The following is a 27,366-nucleotide window of genomic DNA, read 5'->3' on the forward strand; positions in this document are numbered from 1 at the left end:
TAAGTGTGCTCATTACATTGTTTTATGTAACCTAGGGAGAAACACAACATATATTGCTGTATTTCAATGTCATGTCAGTATTAAAGTGTAGTCTTAAATTATGACTGCAATCATCAAATGGATTTTCTTTCATAGCCATAAGAAAAACAGTGGTCAGGATTTGATAACCAGATTTAAGTAAAACCAATGTCCCCAAGTCTTGCTTTGGCATGGCAGACAAGACATTTTAAATGGAGTGACACCATGAAAATAGAAAAAATGAGAATAATCTGTATTTACCTATTTTATTCCGTTATGTTATATAACATTGTTTTTTATTTTATTCATGGTGAGCCTTTTATTACGTGTATTCTTGACTTGTCTGTTTTATTACACTTGAAATTGTACCTTGAAAAGTGGTAAATAAAGTTATGTTCATCGAAAGTTAGTCTAAGTGATCATGCATTCTCACTTCACTTACAACTGCTGTGAAAGAATGCATTCAACACTAGACTAAACATGCACCTTTCACTAGTGCATTCAGGCATGCATTAGGCAGCATCATTTAAAACCCAAATACAGTGACATCATGCTTTTGCCATGTCTCGTCTTGAGAATTATTTATAGAACTGCTTTTTTTGTCATGCCTCCTGCTTTGTGGCGAAGTAGAATCTTTTTAACATCCTAACAGTTGATATGAAGCTGAAAACCGTTTAGAAAATGTTCTCATTCCCTTTTTTACCTTTTCTACTTGCATTGCAAACATAGGGACTATTGTTTGAGCACTGTGGCCCTGGGTCCTTAAAACCCATTTTGGTGTTAGCATTATGCTATGCTTTAGCTATTGAAATATAGCAGATCTACAAGGTGATAGCCTGCCACCGAGTGGGCGCTACGAGCTTGTAGGTCTGCTATTTTTGAAAAATCGAAGAACGACTGACATAGCTTTTTCAGAAAACTGTCAGGATGTAGAAGACATTTTTAGAATCTGATCTCAGGTCAAAATGGGTTAATGTGTTCCTTGTATCATTACATAGTGATAAGGATTAAAGCTTATTCTACTATTGCACACGAGAGATTCTTTTTAAGGGGAATTACCTGTCAGAATAACATTGCACACACTCAGAATTCATAATCACACAAAGGATTTAAGTTAGCACATTCATAAACAAGCATATCAAAGAAGCAGCAGGAGCCAATTCAAAGGTGCAATGTTGCAAAACATATGAAATAGACAGATTTACATTGTGTGCCATGTTTATCTTTCACATTCCATATTCTATATCTACAAATTTAGCAGAGACAACATAAAGCCGAATAAAAGTGTTGAAGGTTTCTCATTTGCAAGAAATAAGAGATCTCGGGTGAGACTGGGCTTCATACGGTCCAGATTATCCTGGTTAACATTATCTAGTTCACTTGCCACTCAAGTAAATTCATATCAATTTCCAGTTAAGTCATTCACACCTCTCAATCAAAATATAAGCCCAAAGCCCATGCAGCTTAGAATTCAGCATTTAGACAAATGCAACAGCATATTCACATTCAATTTACGACAAGTGCGTTTTAGGACATCATGTACATAGATCTAAATAACAATTTGTAGTGCAGGGTCTCTACAATACAGCATATCAAAGTCATATCAACGGTTTGACTTATCGAGTGCATACAGAGTTGTAACATCATTGCTTATATTCTCCAGTCAAATTAACAGGAGAGATGACAAGAAAATAAACACTAAAGATTTGAAAGTAATCAAAATCATAGTCACTGACTGAACTAGTCACACTTGTACAAAGTAGATTAGATACCGAGGCACTGTGAGGTACGACAATCAGCATATGAACCAGAACAGCGTGCATTAGGTCCCCTATTATGTTCTTTCAGTGGTAAGATTTTAAAGGCATAATTTCAAATAATGGTGCAATGTTGGGGAAATAACTACTGTGTGACTGGAAAATAATTGCTACATATAAAGGTCAGTTTTGAATGAATGTGACAATCTAAAGGCCTACAGTAGATCCAGCTCAATAACGTTCTTTTTTGCATTCATATTTACTCATTAAAACCTTTATCTTCATCTAAGGGTAGTCTTTCTCTACACAAACCTACCACAACAGTAAATGTTTGATACAAGCAGAGCTTTACTCACACATAAATGTGAACGAGGCCAAATGTATAGTATTGCTATACTATATAATACTTATAATACTTAGCCTAAATTGTAAACATGTAAACACTATAACATCTGGCCCACAAACTGGCAATTCCAATTAGTGATAACGAAATGGGACCAAACGCAATATATATTCATTTCAAAATACGATATAACTAGAAAGGTCCAATTCTGGGAAATTGCAAGTGTGGTTGCACTGACATGAGTCGTGAGGAATCCACTGGGAACTGAATTCCGTTTTACCATTTATGTTATATATTGTGATGTCATGTGAAGCATGACAACAGTGACAATGACAACAGTGTGTGAAGCATGACCAAAAGCTTCACTTTTCTGTTGTGCAAAAGTTAAGAAAAAGCAGGTTCACTTTGCTGGCAATACATTCTCGGACCGAGAACAATAGTGTGTTGCCTATAGCAACCACAATAACAAATAACCAACAAATCCGACCAGAAATAAAAATGGACGATTCAAACTGGCTGGAAACCCTGGAAAGAGGAACCATGAGACAGACCGCTGAGATGCGAAATTCAAAACACTGCAGCCAGTATTAATGAGCAAATATGAATGAAAAGTAAGTGACCCTGGGATCTGGACTGAGGAAAAACATTCACTTAATCCATCTTCATTCAAGGTCTCTTCTCTTCTTCTTCTACCTCTATCTCTATGTTCTCTAGTAGAGTGTGTTTCTCATCCTCTGGTAGCAAGGTGACAGGGTTTAAATGGAACATTCGCCTGAGAGAAAAATAAAAGTTTGTCATATTCAGATGGCAAGGGAAGGCGCCATGGATGAGACATGGATATGAAGGCAGCTGCAGAGCAAATGTAATATGGAAGATAGGATAATACATTTGTGGGCATATAACAAATAGTTGTTAGAAGTAATTCAAATATATATTGTTTATAAAATGAAAAGATTATTTTTCTGCCCATCACCATATCCACAAAAACCTTTCTAACAGGGACTGCAGGGGTTAATTTACTAAAGCAATATAGTAAATTCAACACATTTATTTACTTACTTGTGTTCACATGTTGGGAAAAACATGTCCAGGATCTTAACAATGACAGCTGAGCCAACAACACCAATCACCACCACCCACATCACCAGGAAGAACAGAGGCAGGGACTCTGAGCAGAAGCGCCTCAGACGCTCTCGCACCTCCTCCACCCACCGACACACAGCCTGAGGACAGGAGACCATTTGGTTTTTGCCAATACATTTTAATAAAATATGTTTTGAAATTCATTTTTCTTTGTCCATCAATATAAAAAAAAACAGGTCCAGTCTGCCAATTTTTGCCACTTCCAAAACAGGCCAGGTGGTCAGTCAACATGATCAACTTTCAACCTAGTCTTGTGTGGCCTGGGCAGCATTTCATTTCGGGTTTATGATCTGGTCGGGAGCGGATGGTAACGTTCGTCAGGTTGTAGTCAATGATTTGTAGTCATCTGGCAGGAAACCACAAGACAGAATCAGTACTATGAATGGCGGAATTCTTATTCCGCCTTGTGGTTTCCTGCCTAATGATTGTGACTATGGTGTAAATTACCATCCGCTTCAGACCGGTTCACACGGCGATTTTGGAACACAGACCGGGCTGGTGACACGAGGTTAAAGGGACACTTCACCCTTTTTGCAAAAAAATATATGTTAATGACGTTTAGAAGCTTTAGATCACTTTCCTGGGGGTATTTATGTGTGTAATATGTGGTTTTAGTTATTTTAGATTGTAGCAGTGAGCCTGTTGTCTCTGATGTCATGGACACTGGTCTCACTACCTTCCTGGAATACAATTCCCATAATTCTTTGGTGCACTGCTCCTCCTTGTGGATAGGGGGAGAGCTGTCTTACTGAGACAGCATGTAGTCCAGGAAGGAAGTGAGCCCAGTGTCCATGACATCAGAGACAACAGGCTCACTGCTACAATCTAAAATATCTAAAACCACATATTACACACATAAAGATCTCCAGGAAAGTGTTCTAAAGCTTCTAAACGTCATTAACATATATTTTTTTGCAAAAAGGGTGAAGTGTCCCTTTAAGTCTTAAGTCTCAGGTGAGCCAGAGATCTCTGCCTACTGAAAAGTCTGGTGACTTCTACATTAAATGCATGGGGTGAAAGACACTGGATGAAAAAACAAAAACAGCATCACAAACAATGTAAAGACGGTGATCCCTCATACATGGACAATGATCATATTTGGTATTCAAAGCAGTAGGCTTAGGTTTGTTAGCGCTGGTTTTCTTAGATTTCCCCAGACACATCAGTAGGTGGAGATCTCCATCATCTAGCTACACAAGACTGCTTTCAACTTGGCATCCCTATTTTGGGCATGTCATTATAGGTGAAATGTTTCAACCAACCTTTTTTTAATAACATGTGTCGTGAGCTTGTAGATTGATATTTTGCTATTTGTTGAACCAAGTACATATAGGTCTTAGTGCTAAACTGGATGTGATTTCAGAAATATGCTTACAGAGTAACTGTATGGAGATTCAGTCTCGGTCTGAATCTGGTCTGACTGGCCTGGTTCGTCATCGTCACCGTTGTCATCACCGCCGTCGTACAGCAGATCCGGGTCCATGCGCAGGGGGGTCTCTGGGAGTTTGCCTGGGGCAGCTATCTCTTCCTGGGTAGTTTCAGCGTGTTTCAGTGGGTACTGGCTGGTGGTCTGAGAGAAGACTTGGTCCTCTGCTGATGCAACAAGGCGAGAAGAAGAAATCAGTTAATTTGTTGAGTGTTGAATCATTTGGGTGTGCATTATTTTCACAGCTGCACACCATATAACATTCTCATCACCAGTCTAAATTCCTATGAATACTATATATTTATTTAAGCTAACATTTTCTACAAGCTGTCTATTAAAACTATGTTTCAACCTTTTGGGTACTCTTTTCTAGTTTGTAGTTTATGGCTTCTGCTTCCCCCATTTGGTAGTAATTTAAGGTCCTATTTTTTCCAAGGTTGGTGAAGACAGTGCCAGTTGCCATTGAATGAAAAAGTTATTATATTTGAATTGTTGGAAAGTGGCCATGGCATAATTAACCATGTGAGAAAAAAGCGGGGGCTCGCAAATCACTTTTGAATGAATTCTCCAAAAATATTATTTGTGACAATAGCAGTTTTACGATGATTCGACCATTCAGTCTTTTTCAAGTATAAGTGACCACGTCCTCTGAAGAATTATGCTCTCTGCAAAGCTGAACCCCTACAATAAGGCAATACCTTATAGCAGGGATTCCCAAACTGTGGTTGTGGTGCGCAAACGCCCTCTAGGGGGTGCGTGACATGAAAAGGGTAATGGCGGTTTTATGGTGCTATGGAGTATACAGCAGCTGCAGTGCAGTGACATTTTGTGATTATTTGCCATAATCATGTAGTATAGTATAACTTTTATACCAGAGGTTCTCAACCTGGGGGTTGCAACCCCTCAGATTATAAAAAATTAAGTTGTTGTTTTTTGGCAACTGAATGGCTGGACAATGGAAACTAACAGTTTATGCATAAACTTTCCTTAATGATTACATCTGGTTTCAGTATTTATTTGTGGTGTATTTTCTCTAATATTAAGGTTATTGTATTGTATTGGGGGTGGGGAGAGGGGCAGGGGTCACGAGACTTGGCCAAAGCATTTCCGGGGGTCCCCAGCCAAAAACGTTATAAATCTTATACGAATAAATCCCAACTAACTAGTCGCAACTCGACAGTTTTAAGGTCAACCGCACCAATGGAACCCCTTGCAACTGCTATTAGGGATAATGGCTGCAAGTAGTTGCATGGTGAATCATTGGTGTGGTTTGGGTTTAGGTTAAAGCCATAGGGCTCTGTTTTCATCCATGCTAAACCCTAATCCCTACTTTGACTCTTTTGAAAAAAATTGAACATTTTTGAATAGTTATTATTCAAAAATGTAATTAATGCCAGGAACGTGGAATTCCGTTTAATTCTCCACCCCCTGCCTATGCCAGAACGTAAAAATCTGTCTTTCTTTTTTTTTTTTTTTTTTAAGATATTTTTTTGTGGCTTACGCCTTTATTGATTTTTTAAGGGATAGACAGTAGGCTGACAGGAAACGGGAGAGAGATGGGGGGATGACATGCGGTAAAGGCCGTGTCGGGTCCGGGAGTCGAACCCGCGGCACACTGCGACTGGATCACCAGTCCGGTGCCCAATCTGTCTTTCTTTAATGTCATTTAATCCGGTAATTCAAAATACTATTATTATTTTTGCTTCACATACGACGTGCATGTGCTTATTAATCCTTTTCTGCTCAAAATGAGCCAAAATCCAGTCTTTGAAAGTTTATTATTCCCTCTTCTTACATCCGCGGACGAAAACATCTCATCGCCGGTCTACCAGCCTACAGTGAAGACACACTGTAGTGTGCTGGAGGCTACACTTCCGGGTTGCATTTGCTTGCATTTAGAAAATTGTGACATCACCATTTTGTAATTAATGTCTGTGCATTCATAACAAAATTCCCTATCGCCTATGTGTCAGGAGGGAACGTGATGAAATAGCCAATCTACATCGACACGTGAGCTTGTAGATTGGCTATTTTTACTATTCAAATTCTTTTTTCAAAATTGTAAAAAAAAGGCAAAGTAGTTTAGGGATAAGGGGTTTAGCATGGGCAAAAATAGAGCCCACAGTGCTAAGACTATATTCAAGTATCGTCAACAAAGCAGAGGCTAAGAAGAACAAACCACTACAGAGGGTAAAGACAATAAATCACACTTGTGTGAAGTGAGTGTCGCTCTTATCATCATACATCACATTCCGTGCTCAGCCAATCAAATCGTCACATTCCGTGGTACAGACAAACACACATGGGCATAGGAGGCCATCAAACATTTTATAGGTTTAATAACAATAAGGTTGAGTTGTACCCTTTTTAGGATTGGTTGGATCTGTGATGACCACATCATTCTCCCTGGGAATTCTGAAGATTTCACTGTGTCCAATAGGGTAGATGTTGGTATACTGAGCTAGCTTCTGGAAACTCGGGCTCATGAGTATCTTCACCTCACACATATCAGGTTGGTGGACCTACATAAATGGAAGTGAAATTTGATTAATATTTCACAAGACCATTAAAATGTCCAATCTCTGTTCCATGCATATGGTAGACCATATTCACAATTTCACATCCCACCCCGAGTATAAAGTAAGAGTCAAATGGCTGACCCATTTAGTTTGCCTAGGTTTACCTTCCTGCCTTCCATCTCTATGACCTCGCTGAACACCTGCAGAGCAACCACTTCCTCTGAGTCGCTATAAAGCCGATTCTGGTTAACCATCACACGGGTGACGGTCGAGACCAGGTCCCCCGATTCAAACTCGCTGGTTCCATTGATGGTGTCCACTGAGGAAAACAAGGGTGAATATACAAAGGCTTAGAAAAATGTGAAGACACCTGACAACGACATGTCACCTCTATTAAACTCAGATGATAGCCAGGGACCACTTTAGCACCACACAAACATTAACGTTTAGCACTTGTGAAATGCGATGCAGCAGGCCCCTGGAAGGTCAATAAAACCTTCGGGCAGGTGGAGTTGGCTTTCAGGTTGCCCAACCGGGCAAGTACTTGTTTGAGAGGGGACGCAACTGTCTATAAACACAACACGGTATCTGTCTAAATATCTGAACATGACCAGAGCACTCCGTCTTCTGGTCTGTGGAATGTGAAATAAGAGCACTGTTTAACTGTGTATAATGTGCCGTTTTCACTGTTGCTACACTTCAAAATATAAAATAACAATAGTCATATTCATAGCTATGTAATTATTTGGCATAAAAATTTAGGTTTGACATTTTTTATTGCACAACCCCAGAAAGTAAAAAATAAGTGTTACATTGTTACGTGTAGAACATGTTACTGTAATTCAAATTTTACCTATCAATTTATAATGAACGATTTACTTTTTGGGCAAGCGGGCATGACCTTTGGACAAGTGAACATGATCTGTGCTTGCCCGATACTGAACCCAAGTGTCAACCCCTGCGCAGTATCCTGTAACAATGAGAAAACTCACAGAGCAGTGCTTGGCAGTTTAGCCTCGTCACCCCTGACAGCTCCACGGGAATGTCATTGATGAGTACTTTTTCTTCATCCACAGATATATTTAGATTGATCTGAAATGTCAAAGAAATAATCAAGACATTAGGTTAAATTGATTCTTCCAATTTCAGTTAGTTACATTTTAGTACCCAATGGTGTTATGATAAACAACACGCACACACGTATTTTCCCAGGTTGTTAAACAATGGAGAAACAAAGAAAATTAGACAAGTGTACTTGATCAAAGTACAAGTTCAAGTTCAAAGTTTAAAGTAGATTAGTCTAGAGCAGGGATTTTCAACCAGGGACAACCAACCTGACTGAGAATCAACCTGGGGACCACTGCCCTTAACAGCCATTATGTATTACTAGAATTTCGCGGCCGCTCATCCCAGCCGCTCATCCCAGAGTTACCTTGCCGCGCACTATGGGAAGAAGGAAATTGCGGGAGTTGACTCCACATGTAGTAACGGATCCCTGGCTGTAGGCTACCCACATATTGGTAGCATATTACCTATATTAGCCCAATATTGGCGTTACGCATTTCAGTTGAATAATGTTGTGTGCGCGCGTGCGGAGAAAGACAGTTATTTAATGAAACTCAAGATTATAACGTCCTGTCTCGCTGGCGCCGTGTATAGGCTGCACGGCTATTCCTGTGTGTGTGTGTGTGCGTGTGTGTGTGTGCGCAATGAAAAGTACTCGGCAGGCGAAATGGCGAATTCGAACGGTGTAATTGTAATAGTTTGGAACAAACCAAGTTCTGTGGAAGAACAATGTTGACGTAACTAAGAGATTCGCTGAGTAAGCGATATTTTATATACAGTGCTGAGTAAGCGATATTTTATATACAGTGATTTAGAAGGAATAAGCAAAATCGTGAGGCGAAGATTCCTCTCATTCCTCGTTTAATTCTCCTGCGGACAGGACTGTCAGGGAGACTATCAGAGCAGCACAGGGGAGTGGCTTAAAAGACGGGGTAGTAGTTGCCAGGTTGGCGAATTGTAAGCGAGTCGTAGTGTGTGTTGAATGGCATTTGAATGGCATTTGTGGGCTTGTGAATGAATTTTCTCACATGTAATTTGTGCTCACTTGCATAGACCTGGCGAATTTAGCATGGTGAAAGGGCAACAGTGTTCCGGGGGTGTGGGTGCTTCGGGCGATAATGTTTGTAGTAAACAAATGCATTGGCGGCGTGAGTGTGGAAGGGAGGCATTTTTGGTGGCAGTGCCAGTGGCAGTGTTTGGCGGGTGGTGTCGAGTTTTGGCGTTCGGCGCGATAAGAGGAGATAGCGTTGCAACACTGCGAAGGTAAGTGTGTGACGTCACTGCCGTGTGAGTGTAGTGTGTAAGATGGTGTTGTGGGTGTTGCAATAGCGACGTAGCTGTTGTGGCTTTGGGTTTCTTGCCATGTGTTGGGTACAACTTCTCCAATATAGAATAGATTATATTGGTTATATGGGCACATTTCCTAATAATGGTGACTCAACCAGTCAATCCCGTACAGTGTGTGGGGCGTACACTTTCCCGTACAATTGTGGAAGTCCTTGACATCCAACTTTCCAGTAAATGACAACATTGACATGTCAGTTACCCATTTTGTGCAAATAAAGGCACTTGTCACAGCATCGGAGCCCACCGTGTGCGAGCGTCTCCGAGCGTATACTACTCGCCGCTTGGCACCTGCCCAAGTTTGGGTTGGATGTGCATGTTTTTGTACTTTTTTCGTGTAACATTGACGTGTCATCATACATCACCAGGTCATTTAGTGCACTCTTTTTCGCAAGTTTGCATGGTCAGGGACCACATACAATACCTTCACGGACCACCTGTTGAAAACCTCTGGTCTAGAGAATGACTCACTGCACCTCTAGATAAGAGTAAAATGGTGCAAGCATGTGACATACCCTTCACCCATATTCAATGAACAACAGCAAATACTATGGGGTACTGCTCCCATTTCTGACAGGCAAGCAAAAGCATGTTGTAGATTGTAGTAATTAATAAAAAATCAGCTGCCTGCGAGTAGTATGTGTGATTTTCTTGTTCAGGGACACTAAAAACCCAGGGGATGGCTGGGATAATGGCAAGCAGCCACACAGACTTCATGTATTGGCATTTGGCACATTAAAATAAAAGGAACCAAGGTTTTGGCATCTAAACTGCCTTATAGTTAATATACTAGCACAATGAGCACATTAATAATACAAGTAAGGGTCAATTGTATGGTATGCAATAATTAATTTTTGCTTGAATTATAACAATTTGATCAATTTGGATTTCATGCAATAAAATATAATTATTGTAGAGAGAGATGTATGACAGGCTGGAATGGCTTAGGGTCGACGACAGAGTACAGCATCTTGCAATGGGTCTGGTCCACAAGATTCGATACACCACCAAGATACCCATGTACCTGTCTAAATACTTCCTCAATGTTAACAAAGTCCACACCCACAACACCAGAGGGAGTGCAACAAACCATGTACAACCCAGTTTCGGCACAAACAAGGGACTAAATTATTTTCGCTCCTATGCCACCAAAATGTGGAACGCCCTACCAACAGTCATTAAGACATGTGAATCCCTTGACACCTTCAAAACCGCTCTCAAAAGGCACCTACGGACGGCTGCAATTCGAAACTGGCCCCCGTAAAATCTGAATCCCCCCCCACCGCCCCCCACTTTTCCCCTCACTGTATGTTTCTTTCCCCTTTTTGCTTCCTTTATGATGAATTCCTTTTCTGTTCTTTGACTATATGGAAGTGTCTATTTGTACGTCTCTAAATGTTTTGATGAATTGAACATGGTGGACCCTCTTGTAAACAAGTGTAATGCTTAATTGGGTCATCCACTCACAGTTAACAGTCTTTGTATTGAGTTTGTGCATGAAATGTACTGTAATTCTGCAAACTGTTAATAAATCAACCAATCAATTTCCTGAATGCTGTAGTTCAGCATGGGTTATCTTCAACAAACTCATTAAGATAATTTGTACAGGGCACAATAAAGTCTAATAAATAATAATATATGAAACATGATTACATTTGTACAAACTTGGTAGAGATGGAGCCTCGTGGAGGGGTGTATTTGGGTCAAACTAAAGTTCTCGCAACTCGAGCCTTGCAACCACAGTTTTAAGGTCAACCGAATCAATGCAACTCCTTGCAAAGGGGAGACAGATTGTGACGGGGATACGAATGTTGCCATAACACCCTGCTGCCCTCTGCATGACTACTTCTAGCTACGCTGTAGCTAATGGTACACTGGTTGTGTTGTGTAAGTGTTGGCAAATTATTTACCTGCAAGTTATTGGATTCTTGTATCTCGGCGTCGCCCACTGTTCCCGCTGTCACATTAATGAGAATGTTTTCCTGTGAGAATTAGGACACAGTGCCGTTATCATCCCGCTGAGCATAAATATGGCTGGTTTCATTCTGCTAGCAAACCGTCATGCTAGCGCATCATCAGCACGTACTGCGAACATTTGCGAATTTGCGATCAATGTTGTCTCTTTACTCTTTACTTACCGTGTTCACTTGCTTGGGCGATGATGATTCAGCGTCAATGAGCGAAGCACAGAGCAGCAGAAAGACTGCATACATTGTTGATTGCATTGTGTTAATTGTTTGTGGCTTAATGGACAGAGAAGCTGCCTGCTATAAGTCCAACAACAACAAAAACACAAAGCTACACATCTGTCACAAGGAATATGACGATTACGTAACAGCGCATGCGTACATGACATCTACATCGCGTAGCGCGAGGAGGCGTGCGACGTGCATGCGTCACCTCGTGCGTGTGTGTTGTTGTCGGTGATCGTCATGGCGGTGCTGCTTGAAACGACTCTGGGAGACATTGTCATTGATTTGTTTACAGAAGAAAGGCCTAAAAGTAAGAAAGCATTACTAGTACGACATAACAGCCAGCTGTATGTTATGATGGATTAATTATAAATTAAGTTGAAAGGTACATTTCGCTAAAATGGAAGCACAACTGGCTGGCTAGTTTGACAGCAGTGCTGGCTAGCTCTGCTAGCGCGCTGGTTTTAGTTTTGATCACAACGTGACTACTGACTAATGAACGTAGCCTTGGATAAAGACCAAAATAGATCAAATACATCTATGATAGTCTTGATCCAAGGCTCTTATGGTGATTTCTATTATTATTATAAATCAGACAGCCACACACACGCATGTGTGATTGCGTGTCTTGCTTTATGTCTTGCTTATTTTTGCAGCTTCCCTGAACTTTCTGAAGTTATGCAAAATAAAATTCTACAACTACTGCCTCATCCACAATGTTCAGGTAAAGATGCTTATTGTCGAGTCATGATATAGCGTACAATCACTGCTAGAAACATAGGGTCGGGGGGGGCTATAATAATTCTATAAAATTGGAACTCTCAGCACAATTGGTCCATGACTCCATATTGGCCTGATTCGTTGCGCACCATTTCACATTTCACATGTGTTTTAGCTAGTCAATGTTAAGTCCTTATGTAAGTGTAATAATTTAATGAGAAGCATTTCTCTCGTCCCTCCAGAGAGACTTCATTGTACAGACTGGAGACCCCACCGGGACAGGCCGTGGTGGAGAGTCCATCTATGGGCAAGTCATTTGTAATGGTCACTGCCATACTATCTGCTGTGTAATATATGACTCTAAAGGGACATTCTTGGAATTTAATTTTTTATTTCACAGTATGTAGAATGGGTACATTTCAAACAAAAGCACTAGTCAAAACAAATCTGGTGGTTATTTTTTCTTCTCTTTGCTTTCATTAGGAAACTATATGGGGACCAGGCTCGCTTTTTTGATGTAGAAAAGGTGCCACGCATCAAACACAAGAAGAAGGGGATGGTGTCCATGGTAAACAATGGGAGCGATCAACATGGTTCTCAGGTAATCTACATCTAAATAAACATTCTTACCAGTCTGCCAGTCTTTATCGAAAGTAAGGGAGACAATGCTGGCTGGAGCTACTGTTCATAAGTCATTGGGACGCTCTGATGTGAATTGTGATGTCTGATCAGGCTAAGCATAGATTAATGATAAGATAAACTTTAAATGATCCACAGAGGTATATTCAGATGTCACAGCAGCAACAGTAACCATGTTAAACCACATAAACTCTATATTATTTTGTTGACCAGGGTCCCCCACCCCCAAGAAACTACTGGGGGACCCCAATCTACAAGATCGCATCATGTTCTGAGCTTGTAGATGAGCTATTTTTGCCAAATGTTTATGAATGAATAGGGACTCGAGGCTTCACATTTAAATGTGGTACCGGTATTTATTGTCTCTGTAGTTCCTCATCACCACCGGAGAGAACCTGGATTACCTGGACACAGTCCACACTGTGTTTGGGGAGGTATCAGAAGGCATGGACATCTTGGCCAAGATCAACGAGGCCTTTGTTGATAAGGACTTTATGCCCTTTCAGGATATCAGGTGGAGTAGAATCAACATGGCAAATCCCTTCCTTTAGAATGATGCTTATGAATTCAAATCAAATGCTTTGTGTTAACCACAAAGGAACATTTTACTTCTTTGAAACCTCATCTTGTCTTGTCTAGGGCCAGTTGCAAATTTCAGGTGCTGGTTTTTTTGGGCGTTTTTTCCAAGGGTAGGGAGTCACAATTTTTGATGGCTGTTGGTAGGGCATTTCACATTTTGGTGACATAACGGTAGAACAAATTCGACTAATGTTTTGTGTTGAAGTAGTTTGACAGGTACATGGGCACTGGTCCCTTGAGTATCTTGAAGACCAGGCCCATTGCATGTTTATGTCCTCTACCCTGAGCCATCCCACCCTAGCATGATAAGCAGGGCCTAATGTGTTAAACCTTTTAAATTAATGTCATGTCAGCGGTCTAAATTCAATCATAGCTGTAATGTCATTTCAGAATAAACCACACAGTGATCCTGGAAGATCCATTTGATGACCCTCCAAACCTGCCAGTGCCTGATCGCTCCCCAGAGCCCACCAAAGAGCAGCTAGATGTGGGTAGCCTTTTATTTAAATGAACATTTACTTTTTTCAACATGATCTCCATATAATATAATTGGTCGTCAGTCCTCACTAATGCTCAAAGAACGGTAGATGATAGTGCTGCATGATTCTTGCTCAGATGTGAATCTCGATTTTCCTCCAGAAGAATTGAGATCACGATTCTCACACGATCTAAAATTTTCCATAATATTTATTAAAAACTCATAAACAAAAACATAAGAGTATCTAAAATGAATTGGACAGCCAACTAGTGCTGCACGATTCTTCACAAAATGAGATTGCATAGGTGTCTGAATCTAGATCTGTCTTTTTTCGATGAATTATGCAGCACTAGTAGATGAACAAGGTGACACAAGAAGAAAGCAGATTTTTCATGGTCATATGGCCTCATTTTCCATAAGAATAAGTGTTTCTAAATGAATACGTTAGAATCTGCATTGGCAAAGTCTATTCCTGCCTGAAGCTCAAGTTGCTTTTTATGATTATTTTTCGCATGACATTCTGCTAATAGTGTGTGAGTCATGTGTATGTTATTTCAACTTGAAAACGAATAAAAAATAGCTTTTTTTTATGCAGAGTAAATATGGATGTGTTAAAGGTTTAAAATGTGAATGTGGCGTGTGTAGAGTGGCCGTATCGGAGCAGATGAAGCCATAGATGACATGGAGGGGAAAGGGGCTGCGGAACTGGATGAGATCCTGAAGGAGAAAGAGGCCAAGACTCAGGCCATTCTGCTGGAGATGGTGAGAAATAACCACATGATACTTAGCGTCCCTATTCTGGTTAAAAGTCCCGTTCATATTAGCATTTTGCAATACCAATATTTTTATCTCTGTGCTTTATTCGATAAATATAAATATATTAGAATGAATGTGTTCTCACACATTGACATCTTTGATGTGTTCATTCCTACAGGTGGGTGACCTCCCTGATGCAGAGGTCAAGCCTCCAGAGAACGTGCTGTTTGTCTGTAAACTGAACCCGGTCACAACAGACGACGACCTGGAAATCATCTTCTCCCGCTTTGGGTCCATTAAATGGCAAGCCTGCACCTCCTAGTCACTGATTAGCATAACACGACAATACAGAGTATAATGTAGAGTTAAGTTTACATTTTAGGAATTTACTCAATTTAGCAGACGCCCTTGGGCACAGTTGCTCATTAAAGGGTCAAATGTGGATTGCATTTTTAAATTACTGACATAAGTAACCAGTCAGCAATACTTACCATGATGTGCATACAATAATGCACATAGTAACCTCTGGTATTGGCTACATACTGTCATTTGAACATAACTGATGGTTTTGGCTTGTTTTGTGCAGTTGTGAGATTATCAGAGACTGGAAATCTGGGGAGTCTCTCTGCTATGCTTTCATAGAGTTTGAAAAGGTGAGCCTCATTCATATGTTCATCTATAACAAATCCCGAGACTTATGATATGAATCCTTTCTTTTCTCACATTCCTCTTTCTATACTCAGTGTCCTGTCACAATGCATTGTCTTGTCGGTTGTACAATGATGAATGAATGATTTTATTAAACAAACATAACATATTAAACAAAAATAAATACCACACAATGTATACATAACTCTGATCGAGAGTACATTCAAGTAGTCCATTTTGTCAAGATAGAGACTAAAGTGGAGGGAAAATAAGGAAATAATGGACAGAAGACAGACTTGCGTTTAACTTAGAAAAGGTATATATGATTTCTGATTGATTATTTATTTCCGTGTCCAAGTGTCCAACCCTCATGGGTTTATAAGACACCATTTTACATTTGCAATTACAGTATGTTTATATTAAATTCATAATACATTGCATTACAGCCCAGAGTTATACAGAGTACTCTGTCTTCTCTCCCAAGCTTGACAAATAAAATCTGCCACAACAAAAGCCCCTTTAGCAAAACATATCTCAATTTTTTCATAATTTCATAATCATTTAACTAAAGGAAATCCCCACAGATAGAAGACATCTTGTTAACCAGAGTTTCTCTTATGTCATCGTATTTAGGACAATAAAACAGAAAGTGAACCTCGTTTTCAATTTCACCAAGTTCACAGAACAAGCAATATCTCTCCTTCTGGAGTGGCATTAAACCTGCCTGTCTCCAGTGCTAATGTTAATGTTCCTGACCGAATTTGTGCACAGAGAGATTGTTGTCTTTTGTTTAGATTATACTTCACATTCGTTCTACGGTGTATCTGTCCTTTGAGGCAGTAGGTTCGAAACCTAGATTTATACCATACGTTCCTACACCAGTTCTAATTTGATCATCATATTGTAATTTATTTTGGAAAATATAAAACAAATCATTAGAATAAAATAAACTTCTCGGTTCATTTGTCCAGGGGTAAGATCCCAGTTAAATATCTTTTTTGTCTGCCTATTCCAAAGTCTTATCATTTGACATTTGTGTCATGTATGTATGTATGTATGTATTTTCTTCTATGCCAGTGCTTATGCCAGTGCTTATGTCTTCTGTGTTAATTGCCTGCTTTGTTAACACTCAATTGTTACACTTTTTTTGTTGCTTTTATTAGCTTTTAATTGTTTGCAATTGCATGCATTTATGTTGTAATGGTTATTTCAATAGCTGGCCTCGAACCCTGTAACTGGCACATTTAATGTCATTATTGTGCACCATCTGTAAAAAAGAAACAATATGCATATTTAGCATAAACAGCTGTAGTAAGCTCTTATCAATAGAAGGCCTGAGCATGTCACAACTTCCAGTGAGACCAGAGACATTACTGTATGTCTGCTGTTGTGTTTTTTTTAGCGTTGGCTAACTGCTCCATTACACAGCAATGTGTGTGTGTATGTCTGTCTGTATGTCTGAGCGGACAGCTGCAACACCTAAAGTGGCCAGTAGAGTACAGCACAGAGTAAAGTGGCACAGAGTACATACACACTACAGTACGAGCCCTGGGCCATTCCTGGGGCTCTGGATGTTCCGGGGACCCCCACATGTTAACTGTGATTTCTCGACCGTTTCTGACACGGGGCGGCTCGCCGGAACCGGGCCAGCCCCCTGGGCATGTTCCTGAGGGTCTGGATGTTCCAGGTAACCCTGGGGACCCCCACACAGTACACTAACAACATACAGTACAGGGCACAGTACAGTAACTAATAAATGTATAGTTAACACAGGTTTTTTTCTCTTTTCTCCCATGGTAACGTATATTTCCTTCTCCACAGGAGGATGACTGTGAAAAGGCCTACTTCAAAATGGACAATGTGCTTATAGATGATCGCCGCATACATGTGGACTTCAGTCAGTCTGTCTCCAAGATTAAATGGAAAGGAAAAGGTGATTGCTGTCCGCCAGTTGCTGTCATGCAGAAACCGCCTTTGACCCATAGACTGGTTTGACCCATAGACTGGTTTGACCCGTAGACATAGATAGACATAGAAAAATTAACCTTGATAATTCCAATCCAATGGATATTTATTTAGTCTCATGCTCTTGTTCATTGCTCTTTCTATTGGTTAAATATTTATAAAACCCACAAACAGACTTTTTTAGGGGGGAATGGGATAATAATTTTTTAGCATGTAATAGTTTATTTGATAGTCACATTGGAGAGAGAATAGAAATGTGGAAAGAGAATACTTTTGATGCAGTAAGAGTTCTCAGTATTACCGGTAAACAGCCCCAAACTTAACGGCCTGTTATAGCGTCACCATGCGGCCGAACACATTTCTTTACTCGTACATATTTTAGCCATACATCACGCAAAACGGTATAGACTATCTCTATAGTCATGTGATCAATACAGCTCTGTTATATTACTCCTACACATTTTGTCCAAACATCACAAACGCTATTATCCTGGTGGAGACCTGTGCCCCGAGGAGCATCATTAGTTACTGTAAGTGACTGTAATGTTATATTTTGTGTCCGTTTAACAATGAACTTATCATATCCTCTTTTCTTAGGTGGAAAATATAGCAAAGATGACTTCAAAGCCTACGAAAAAGACGCGGGCAACCGTCCCAAGGTGGCTCTGAAGGATAAAGTCAAACCCAAACAAGAGTATCCTTATGGTTTCACTTTGGGTACCACATTTTAGCAACGATATTCAAGTTACCAAGATACCCCATCCCACGCCTCACCATTTGGTATAAAATGCAACCCAAATAATACAATTAAAACGCTGGTGATAGCCTACAAGGTGACCACGGGTACGGCACAGCCATAAAGTACATGTACAATATCCAACCCTGTACCACATTGTACAAGTTCATCTACAAATCTAGAACTGAGTTGGACTTAGAAAGAGGAATATTAGGAAAGACAATTTCCATCCATCCATATAAAAATATAGCTGAAATGACAAATTACCATCTTAAAGGACAACTTTAGTTTTTTCAACCAAGGTTCATGTTTTAGGTTGTTATTAGAGAAACTAAAAGGTGAGTGTTAATTTTCTTTCATTTGCTGCTTTCTTTTGTTTTGGGGATTTTAGCAGTTTTTGACAGGGGGGCGGGGGCATTCGAGCATGGGGCTAAATATGTATTGTCTTTACAAATATTATGGCGATTCATTTTTTTATTATTTACTATAGTCCTAATAAACCCCAAGAAATTACATCTGACCACAAAAGATCACGGGATCTATTGAATTTGACAAACTGACATATTGAGCCTATACACACAGTATAAGCCTTCCCCCAGTAGGCTACCTTCACATTCAGTAGATCCTGTGATCTGCTGTGGCCAGATGTAATTTCCTGGGGTTTATTAGGACTATAGTAAATAATACAAAAATAAATCACCATAAAATGTTGTAAAGAAATACATATTTAGCCCCATGCTCGAATGCCCCCGCCCCCCTGTCAAAAAGAGCTAAAATCCCTAAAACGAAAGAAAGCAGCAAATGAAAAAAAATTAAGACTCATCTTTTACTTTCTCTAATAACAACCTAAAACATGAACCTTGGTTGAAAAAAACTAAAGTTGTCCTTTAATTACTTCCATGTCAAACTATTGTTTTAATGCATGATTACATCAGCAGGTATTTCAACCAATAATATGACAATATGTACATGACATTCACCTGTCGGTCTATCTCCTAATCTTTCACCTGTAGTAGAGTGTGACAGTAATTCTCCCAACACAGAGCTATGATTAATTACGATAGACACTAGAGGGCAGTGCTGCACATGCTGACTGAACCAAAAATGGCTGTTATGCATTTCAATTTGCGCAATCAATCAATCAATCTCTTTTTCAAGTTAAACATTACACTAAAATAAGTTTGTAACATTATTACAAATTGGTTATTAAATTGGCTATTTGTTGTACAACAATTTCGACAATGTCAAGGGCTTAAGTGGTTAATGAAGTACATTTCTACAGCAAGATAGATGCTGCTAACCTAATTTCCCTTTTTGGATAATAATGACCAGCTTGTCTTTCATTAAGCGTAGGCCCATTATGACGTACATCCTAAAATCTGCTAGTGTATGTGCAAGAGAGATTGCTTTACAATGTCGAAATAATGATCTAAATTAGCCGCCATCAAGAGGGGTGCATTCAATTAGGTTATTATCATTGTAATAGGGCGTACAATTAGACTAACAACATTTTCCGGCTGTAGTACATTTATTTTAGTGTAAGCTTGTACAGTATGACATTAAGGTGCAAAGGAGTATCATTGTACTTGAGATTAAAGTGCAGGTTCAACTGCATTGTGCAACCATAAGTCCATGGCCAGCCTGGTGACAAGCAGAGGCCTTGTTCAATAGTCTGACCAATGCTGACTAAACACACTAATGTTGTAGCCTGTTTGACAAAATGTTAATGGATCTTTCTTTGTCCTTCTGGCTTCTGGACTTCACTTTGGATAAGATAAATAGTCAATTGTGATGTCTGGCCCTGCGTTTGGTTGGGGGACATGCTGTAGACATATGGTCTCATGGAACTTATCCGTCCTCAACAAAACGCACCATGTCATAACACACGCATAGTCTTCATGTCCATTTGTAACTCAGTGAGTGTACAAATGTTTTGTACAGACACTAACCTTTTTACCTCCTGAGTTGTCCTTAAGTCTCCCACAAGCTCCAAGTATGACCTGGTTTTAGACGAGGAGGAGGAGGAAGCACCCAGCCATCGCCCCTCTGAGAAGAAACACAAAGATAAGAAGCACCATCACCACGAGGAGGAGGAGGAAAGCAGGAAGCCCAAAAAATCCAAGGTACACAGTAAAACCCTGGGAATAAATTGAACCACATCAACCCTAGTGTTTCTGGGGCAAACAATTCACCCTTTGTCAGCCTTCTGATTGGTCCCTGACTGACTAACCAACAGGCCTTGTTCCGTCTGGTTTATGTTGAATAAAAACAAATGATATGCCCAGTCACCATGCTGCACCTGTGATGTTCCTTTTTACTGACACCAAGTTTAAAATAAGAATTGAACGTACAGAATATCAATACGAAGCAACTGAAAAACACCTTATTTCAATGGAAGTGGATGGAGAGAAAGGATTTTTGTCCAACCACGAAACAGCAACCAATGGGTGCGAAGAGGGCCACAAGCATGGGCGGGACTACACCAAAGAGATTTGGTGTAGAGGAGGGGATAGCGGACGAAGTATAGAACATATTTTAAAGTGTAGTATGGATAATTTCAATTAATTCAGGATTTAACATTCTGTGTAGCCTCCTCATACATTCCTCCAGACCTCTAACATCTTTCTGTTACCTTGTCTTCCCATACTGTAGGTAGCCACATTCATGTAAATATATTCAAGGATATATATTATTCAAAAGCATGTTTGGCTGGATGGGCTTATTAGTTTGACAGGTCATCTAACTCCTATAACCCTGATTTATAATTTGTCGTATTGAATTAGCTATATCCTGTTTAAGTGTCCCTGAGCAAGGCACTAGCTGGATGTTTTGCGTGAATCTCGTTTGCGTCCGAGCATAGGCATTACTGAGGCATGGTAACGCCCCGCCTGCCTGTGATTGGTCTACTGACACTGCCCGTCTTGTCCTCCGAGAGGTTACTCCCTGGTGAGATTGAAATAACCCATTCTGACCTGAGATCAGATTCATACGAGGTTTCCGCCGGACACACACTGGTCTGATGAACCCATTCTGACCTGAGATCAGATTCTAGAAATGTCAGTCGCTCTTTGATTTTTCAAAAATAGCAGATCTACAAGCTCATATCGCGCCACTGAGTGTCGCGATATGAGCTTGTAGATCTGCTATTTTTCAATAGCTAAAGCATAACATGATGCCAACACAAAATGGGTGCCCGGTCAGAATGGGATAAATAATACAAGAGAATGACAGCTTGGCACGCGCAACAGAATGCAACCTTGTAACTAACTTGTACGTTTTTTTGTTTGTAGAAGATCAAACTAATATTGTTTATACCGTTTGCTTTGATTGAATAATTGATTGAATACACGTGTCGTGTACTATGATTTGATTTGGGTGTGTTCTAAATAAAGTGTTGATTGTCGTGTATTAATCTAATTATAGTTAACTACTAATACTAAAAACTACACTAAAAAGGATAAAGATGAAGGTAAAATAGTACAATAATGTTTCAAGTTTACACATGCAAACAAATTACACAATAATCAACACAAACACTTTTCTAGAACACACCCAAATCAAACATATTAGTGCATGTTCAATCAATTATTCAATCAAAGCAAATGGCATAAACAATATTAGTTTGCCTATTCTACAAAAATAAAAGTTACAAGTTATAGTTCTCTTCTATCATACCGTACTACTCTGTCTCTACTTGTATTATTTCCCACCACGGAGTAACCACGCATCCACCTCGGAGGACAGTCAAGACGGGCAGTGTCGGTAGGCCAATCACAGGCAGGCGGGGCGTTACCGGTCCATGCCTATGCTCAAATTCAAACGAGATTCACACATCTGGAACGCTAGCCCCATCATTCTGAGTTGCTCTGCATAAGAGCAATAGCTAAATGTAAAAACAACTTAAAATGCATGTGGCAAAGTGACAGTGACTGTTATTATTGTTAGACAAGCTGACAGGTTAGGGCAAGATTTGTCAGTTTCACCATGCCAGTTTCACAACTGCATCAAACTAGAATTGCATGAGTAAGCATGAGTCGTGCCAGCCAGTCCGGGAATGCTATTCCCGGGCTGGCTGTAGATTGTACATTATGTCAACATCATGAGGGCCGGGTATTTCTAAAGCATGTATTTACAAAGTCATAGACCTTGTTCAGGCAGTGTTCCTCTTCATTGTCAGTGTCTTGTGTCTCATTTTTAAAGCCCGGCCGTTACCCGTACTCAAATACTGTACTTGAGTATTTCCATTTTTTTATACTTTATACTTCTACTCCACTACAATTATTTGACAGCTTTAGTTATACATTACTTTACTACTACTGTGCCAATACATTTGTAATTTTACTCAAGTAAAATCTGTAATTGTAGGCCTTTTCATTTTAAGTAAGAGTATTAGAGTATTCTTATATTAGTACGAGTTCTGCTTTCAACACTACTCATTTGTCTCTCGTTCAGGAGAGCGAGGAGACTCAGGAGAGCAAGCGAGAGAGAAAGGCCGAGAAACGCCAGCGCTCCCGTTCACGGTCTCGTTCCAGAGACAGGGACGGACACCACAAACACAACAAGTCTCGAGACAAGCACCGACAGGAGGGGCACGGCAAGGGCCACAGCCGCAAGGACAGGAGTCACAGCAGATCACCCAAGAAGTCTAAAGACAAAGAGAGGAGTAGACACCGTTGAAGTGAGCGGAGCAGTGGTTCTCAAACACCCCCCCCCCCCTCAAAAGTAAACCGTATTTGATGTGTAAAAAGATCTTGTGCCTGAGACACCCATAAGAGAACACATTTTGTCTGGATATACCTAAATTAAGTAGTACAAACTCTTAGGTTGACTATTTTGAATAGCCGAAATATTTAATAGGGTAAATGTTTAAACTCAAGAACCCCACTTTTGAGAACCAGCAGGAGGGGTTGGGAGCATTGCTGTTCTGGCTTCCGGCTTCCGAAAACCCCACTTCCACTCATGCTGTCTGTATGTACCCGCAAAGCACACATGCATGTCATGTCTGTCATTTAATCACTGAGGCCTTTCCACCATGAATTACATTAAGCGGTAACTCGTCATACAGAATTACTGGACTTCTTACTTAGAGAACACCTCAATACAAATGGGATTCCCATTATATATTTTTTCTTTTCTCTTCCCACCAGTACCTTTATCATATTGTGGTTAAAATACAATAAAGGTGGCTGATTGGCTAGTTCCCTTTAAGGTCACAGAAATAATTCCTGTCCGTGCCACGCATGCTTTACCCCCAACAAAAATAAGTTCACGTAAAATGCTCTTGTAGAATTGCTAGTAGGTATGTAAAGAAATGGGGACAGGGAGCCATTATGTATCTTTTGGATAATTGCATCATACGTTTTAGAAATGCTAACGATGTATTGGTGTTACGAATCAAAACCTTTTTTCTGTAATGTACATAAAGCTATGGCAAATAAAATGGAAGAAATACAACCTCAATCATAAGTGTATAATGTCAACATAAACCATCAGTCTCCATTTTCATTATAATTTGCAAACATTTGTTTTGTGCAACCCCCCTGTTCTCCCCCCACCCGCTCAGGAGTTCCGTAGGATTACATGTCTTTTTGTATTTGACTTGGAATGGAAAAAGGTGCTCTTATCGTGTAAAAGGGATTCTCTGGGTCTCCCCTCCACCCACCCAAATCAGACGTGCAATTTAGAAACGGTAGACTAAAGGGCTGCCCCAGGATGTATCTAAATATTGATACATACTCTTATTTATCTCCAGTGGCTTGTTAATCACATTAACCCTATAGTGTCCCTATTTTGGATGTGCCATTATGCAAGTTAGCATCCGGCAGTTTCTAAATGCTGGGGACCCATACTCAACATTTGATTCTAACATCAAACTACTCAAAATGTCCGGGTTCACAATGGGGCTCTATGGACTGGCAAGTAATACTACTAGGGATAGATTGTTCACATTACACATGGACTACATTTATTCATATTTGTAAATGTTAATTTATGTCACATTCTGGTTGGTCCAAGTGCAGATCGCAAGGCAACACCTTTTTTGGTGGGTTTGTTCGTTCCTGGGGCTGGGTCTGGCACTTAAATGGCGAAATGTATAATGGGTTAATGTATGTTTTGTAATAATCAAAACGTACACAGTTTTCAAATAATTGTAGTGGAGTAAAAGTATAATATTTGCCTCTAAGATGGCATACAAGTAAAAGTACTAACAATTGGAAATACTCCAGTAAAATAAAGAATACTTAAATTGTTATAGTACAGTACTTGAGTAAATGTCATGTCCTGTTAAACTTTACACACCACTGAGCACCTACACCTACTCTACCAGCATATCAGTCATGTGTTTCACTAGAATTTCGCGGCCGCTCATCCCAGAGTTACGTTGCCGCGCACTATGGGAAGAAGGAAATTGCGGGAGTTGACTCCACATGTAGTAACGGATGGGTTATTAGTTATTATTATGTGTCCTTATTAGTGTAGTGTAGTCAACACGTTATGGCTCATACACACTGCCCGGTATTTGCTCCGATTAGGCTGTCGGGGAGCATTTTTGGCGCTGACCGACAAAATGGCTGATCTGACGTTAAGCGGTGCCCAAAAGGTAAATATAGATCACAAAGGCTTTGCAGGTAGACCACATGACATGGCCCTAAAAATACACTTACCTTCGCTGTGCTCTCACACAGGTCTTGCAAGTCTGGGAAAAGTACAGCAAATAAGGTCATGTTCCAGGTGTGAACGAATTCTAAAGCCAAAGTTGCACGTTGTTGTGCATCATATCACGTGCCGAAACAGAAGTGATTTACAGGCTTGCGATGTGTTGTAAGCTTATAGATCTGCCGTTTTTGGTGCAGGATTTCGGTGGGTAATTTCACCTGGCTCTTGTTGGAGAAGGATAAACACATGGACAATATGTTGAAATGTTAATGTTCAGTCCCAATGAATGCTTTAGTTTAGTTTAGTTTAGTATTCAGACATCAACATAAGGAAACTGTTACATGGTCATAGGCCTATCCTACGAATGCATAGGCCAGAGTTAAACTATTAATCTGGTGTCAGTAAGGTCAGATGTAGAGTTGCTGGCCGGCTCAGATATGCAGATCTACAGTAGTACGTCAAACCATGCATGGCTATCCTTGAGGCCAGTGCCGTGAGCAGTCTCCTCCGTGAGAGTGTGGAGGTCGCGCTGCTGGGGCAGATCGGCGTGTGCACGCATCCGCTTGGGTGACGGCAGACTGCTGGGCGAGTGCTGTCGCTTTGACATGGAATCAACTTTGACCAAGAAATGCACAATGAAAAACAGGTACGGCCAGGGTTCATGGCCAATTGGCCATATACTGTATAGCGTGTCTTGAGTGTAAAGGGTTTGATGATGATGATGTCAGACTGATATGCGTGATCATATATGGAGACGTGATGTCATGATCCGTGACCATATATGGAGGGGTGACGGACTGACGGGAAATGCAAGTTTTCATAGTAAATGCGACCACAGGTCGCAACTATTACATTATACATGTAGGCCCGACTGTAATGTTTGATGAGAAGAATAAGCCTGAGTTATACTACGTCATATGGTGGTCTCGACAAGAGCCTCAGTACAAGCGTTATGTGAGCTCGTAGATTGTCTCTCGTCTTATAAATTAAGGCAGTGGTGTAAAGTAACTAAGTATGTTTTATTCAAGTACATGATGTGAGTACTTCTTGTCAGTGAGTGATGTTTGTCTCGTTATCATCAGGCACATTGCTCATCTATGCAAAAGACACCAAGAGCTGCCAGCCAGCAAATGAATGCTGTGGGAACCAACATGGGCACCGGTCACGTATGTGGATGTACTCAAGAAAGACGCAGGAGCGCAAAGCACCAACGAGCTGGCCAGATGCAGGGAGAACCGGCATGACTGGAAGCGACGATGGAGGGCTCGTCTGAGGACTAGAGAGATCAACATATAGTAGGACACTGCCAGTGTGTTCCTTTTTTACATTTTGGTTTCATCAACGTGATTTGTGGTCAATACCTCTACAGTTCATGAAAAAGCTGTGGCATAGGTCAGAAGAAGGGCAACAGTAGAATAATAATAATAATACAGGCCACACATGTCTGCTATGTTAAGAGACGAAGGGGAAAAGCACACACGAAGCATGCAGCTTTTCTTTCTTTTCTTAACAAATTAGTCCACTTGCCAGAATGTGAACCCAGGCATGTAACAAGTACACCAAAGTTTTACCATGCTTTAAGTTGCATGTGACGTGTCAAACTAGGGGGTTTTCATGATGCTGAATCGATTCCAAGCATTAATTTTGCACAAAAACACTCCTTGGGCTCAAACGGCTAAGTGGTCACATATTATGCCAATTATAAAAATTCACCATTATGCAAGTTAGCATCCGGCAGTTTCTAAATGCTGGGGACCCATACTCAACATTTCTAACATAAAACCTTGGTGTACGCAACATGTCCGGGTTCACAATGGGGCTCTATGGTCTGGCAAGTAGACTAAAGAGCAAAAATGAGAAATGAATATTAAAAACGGGAACTGATGACATATCTTTTCTATGAAAATAGAAAAAAAAACAATGTGTCGAGAAATTCAACAAACACTCAAAAATACTTTCTTCCAGCCATTCGGTTGAGTTTGTGTAATCATAATCATAATAATCAGTTTGTGTAATCACATAGCTTGACTTCGGGACAAAGGACAATAATTGTCTTTGCTTTGGCTTAATATCTGTCTGTGCTATTCCAATAACAGAAATGTCACATGACATTTAGCCATGACACACTAAAGGCAGTCCTCGTGGTCACAGGTTGTTTTGCTGGAATATACAGAGCATGGGCCAAGCCTAGGTGATGGTCTGACAAGCTCTCACTGTATCTCAACAAGTACAGACTACCCCTGTAGGAAAGTCATGGGACAATCACGCAGCTACTTGTAACAGTATCATCCAGCACCATTATGTGCCTGGCTTCTTCCCCATTTCATAAACACGTTTGGAAAAAACAATAGGATTTATTTTAATTAAGGAACTGAAACATC

At 40.3% G+C, this 27,366-nt stretch overlaps 2 protein-coding genes across 3 annotated transcripts; one reads left to right on the forward strand and one right to left on the reverse strand.

The window, feature by feature from the left end:
• Positions 1 to 1,107: 1,107 nt before the first annotated feature.
• Positions 1,108 to 11,924, reverse strand: ginm1 (glycoprotein integral membrane 1). Of its 2 annotated transcripts, none has more exons than XM_083790840.1 (8): positions 11,754 to 11,924; positions 11,526 to 11,597; positions 8,199 to 8,298; positions 7,371 to 7,525; positions 7,050 to 7,209; positions 4,637 to 4,851; positions 3,178 to 3,341; positions 1,108 to 2,890 (listed from the first exon to the last, which is right to left on the reverse strand). In XM_083790840.1, the coding sequence occupies exons 1-8, from the start codon at positions 11,838 to 11,840 to the stop codon at positions 2,785 to 2,787; spliced, it is 1,059 nt and encodes a 352-aa protein (XP_083646966.1). In that variant the 5' UTR covers positions 11,841 to 11,924; the 3' UTR covers positions 1,108 to 2,784. The 2 variants fall into 2 exon arrangements, with proteins under 2 accessions (XP_083646966.1, XP_083646965.1); XM_083790839.1 differs by having other exon boundaries at positions 4,637 to 4,854.
• A 123-nt stretch (positions 11,925 to 12,047) lies between these two features.
• ppil4 (peptidylprolyl isomerase (cyclophilin)-like 4) lies at positions 12,048 to 23,886 on the forward strand (the record flags this gene model as incomplete). The annotated part of the gene is made up of 13 exons (XM_083789918.1): positions 12,048 to 12,117; positions 12,464 to 12,531; positions 12,770 to 12,834; positions 13,011 to 13,128; positions 13,538 to 13,680; positions 14,136 to 14,232; positions 14,869 to 14,985; positions 15,158 to 15,282; positions 15,566 to 15,632; positions 17,449 to 17,560; positions 18,190 to 18,286; positions 20,316 to 20,451; positions 22,781 to 23,886. 13 exons carry the CDS (start codon positions 12,048 to 12,050, stop codon positions 23,003 to 23,005), a joined length of 1,440 nt encoding a protein of 479 aa, XP_083646044.1. The 3' UTR covers positions 23,006 to 23,886.
• Positions 23,887 to 27,366: the final 3,480 nt, after the last annotated feature.

The sequence above is a fragment of the Protomyctophum parallelum genome (assembly GCF_964188405.1).
Source record: "Protomyctophum parallelum genome assembly, chromosome: 19".
NCBI lineage: Eukaryota > Metazoa > Chordata > Actinopteri > Myctophiformes > Myctophidae > Protomyctophum > Protomyctophum parallelum.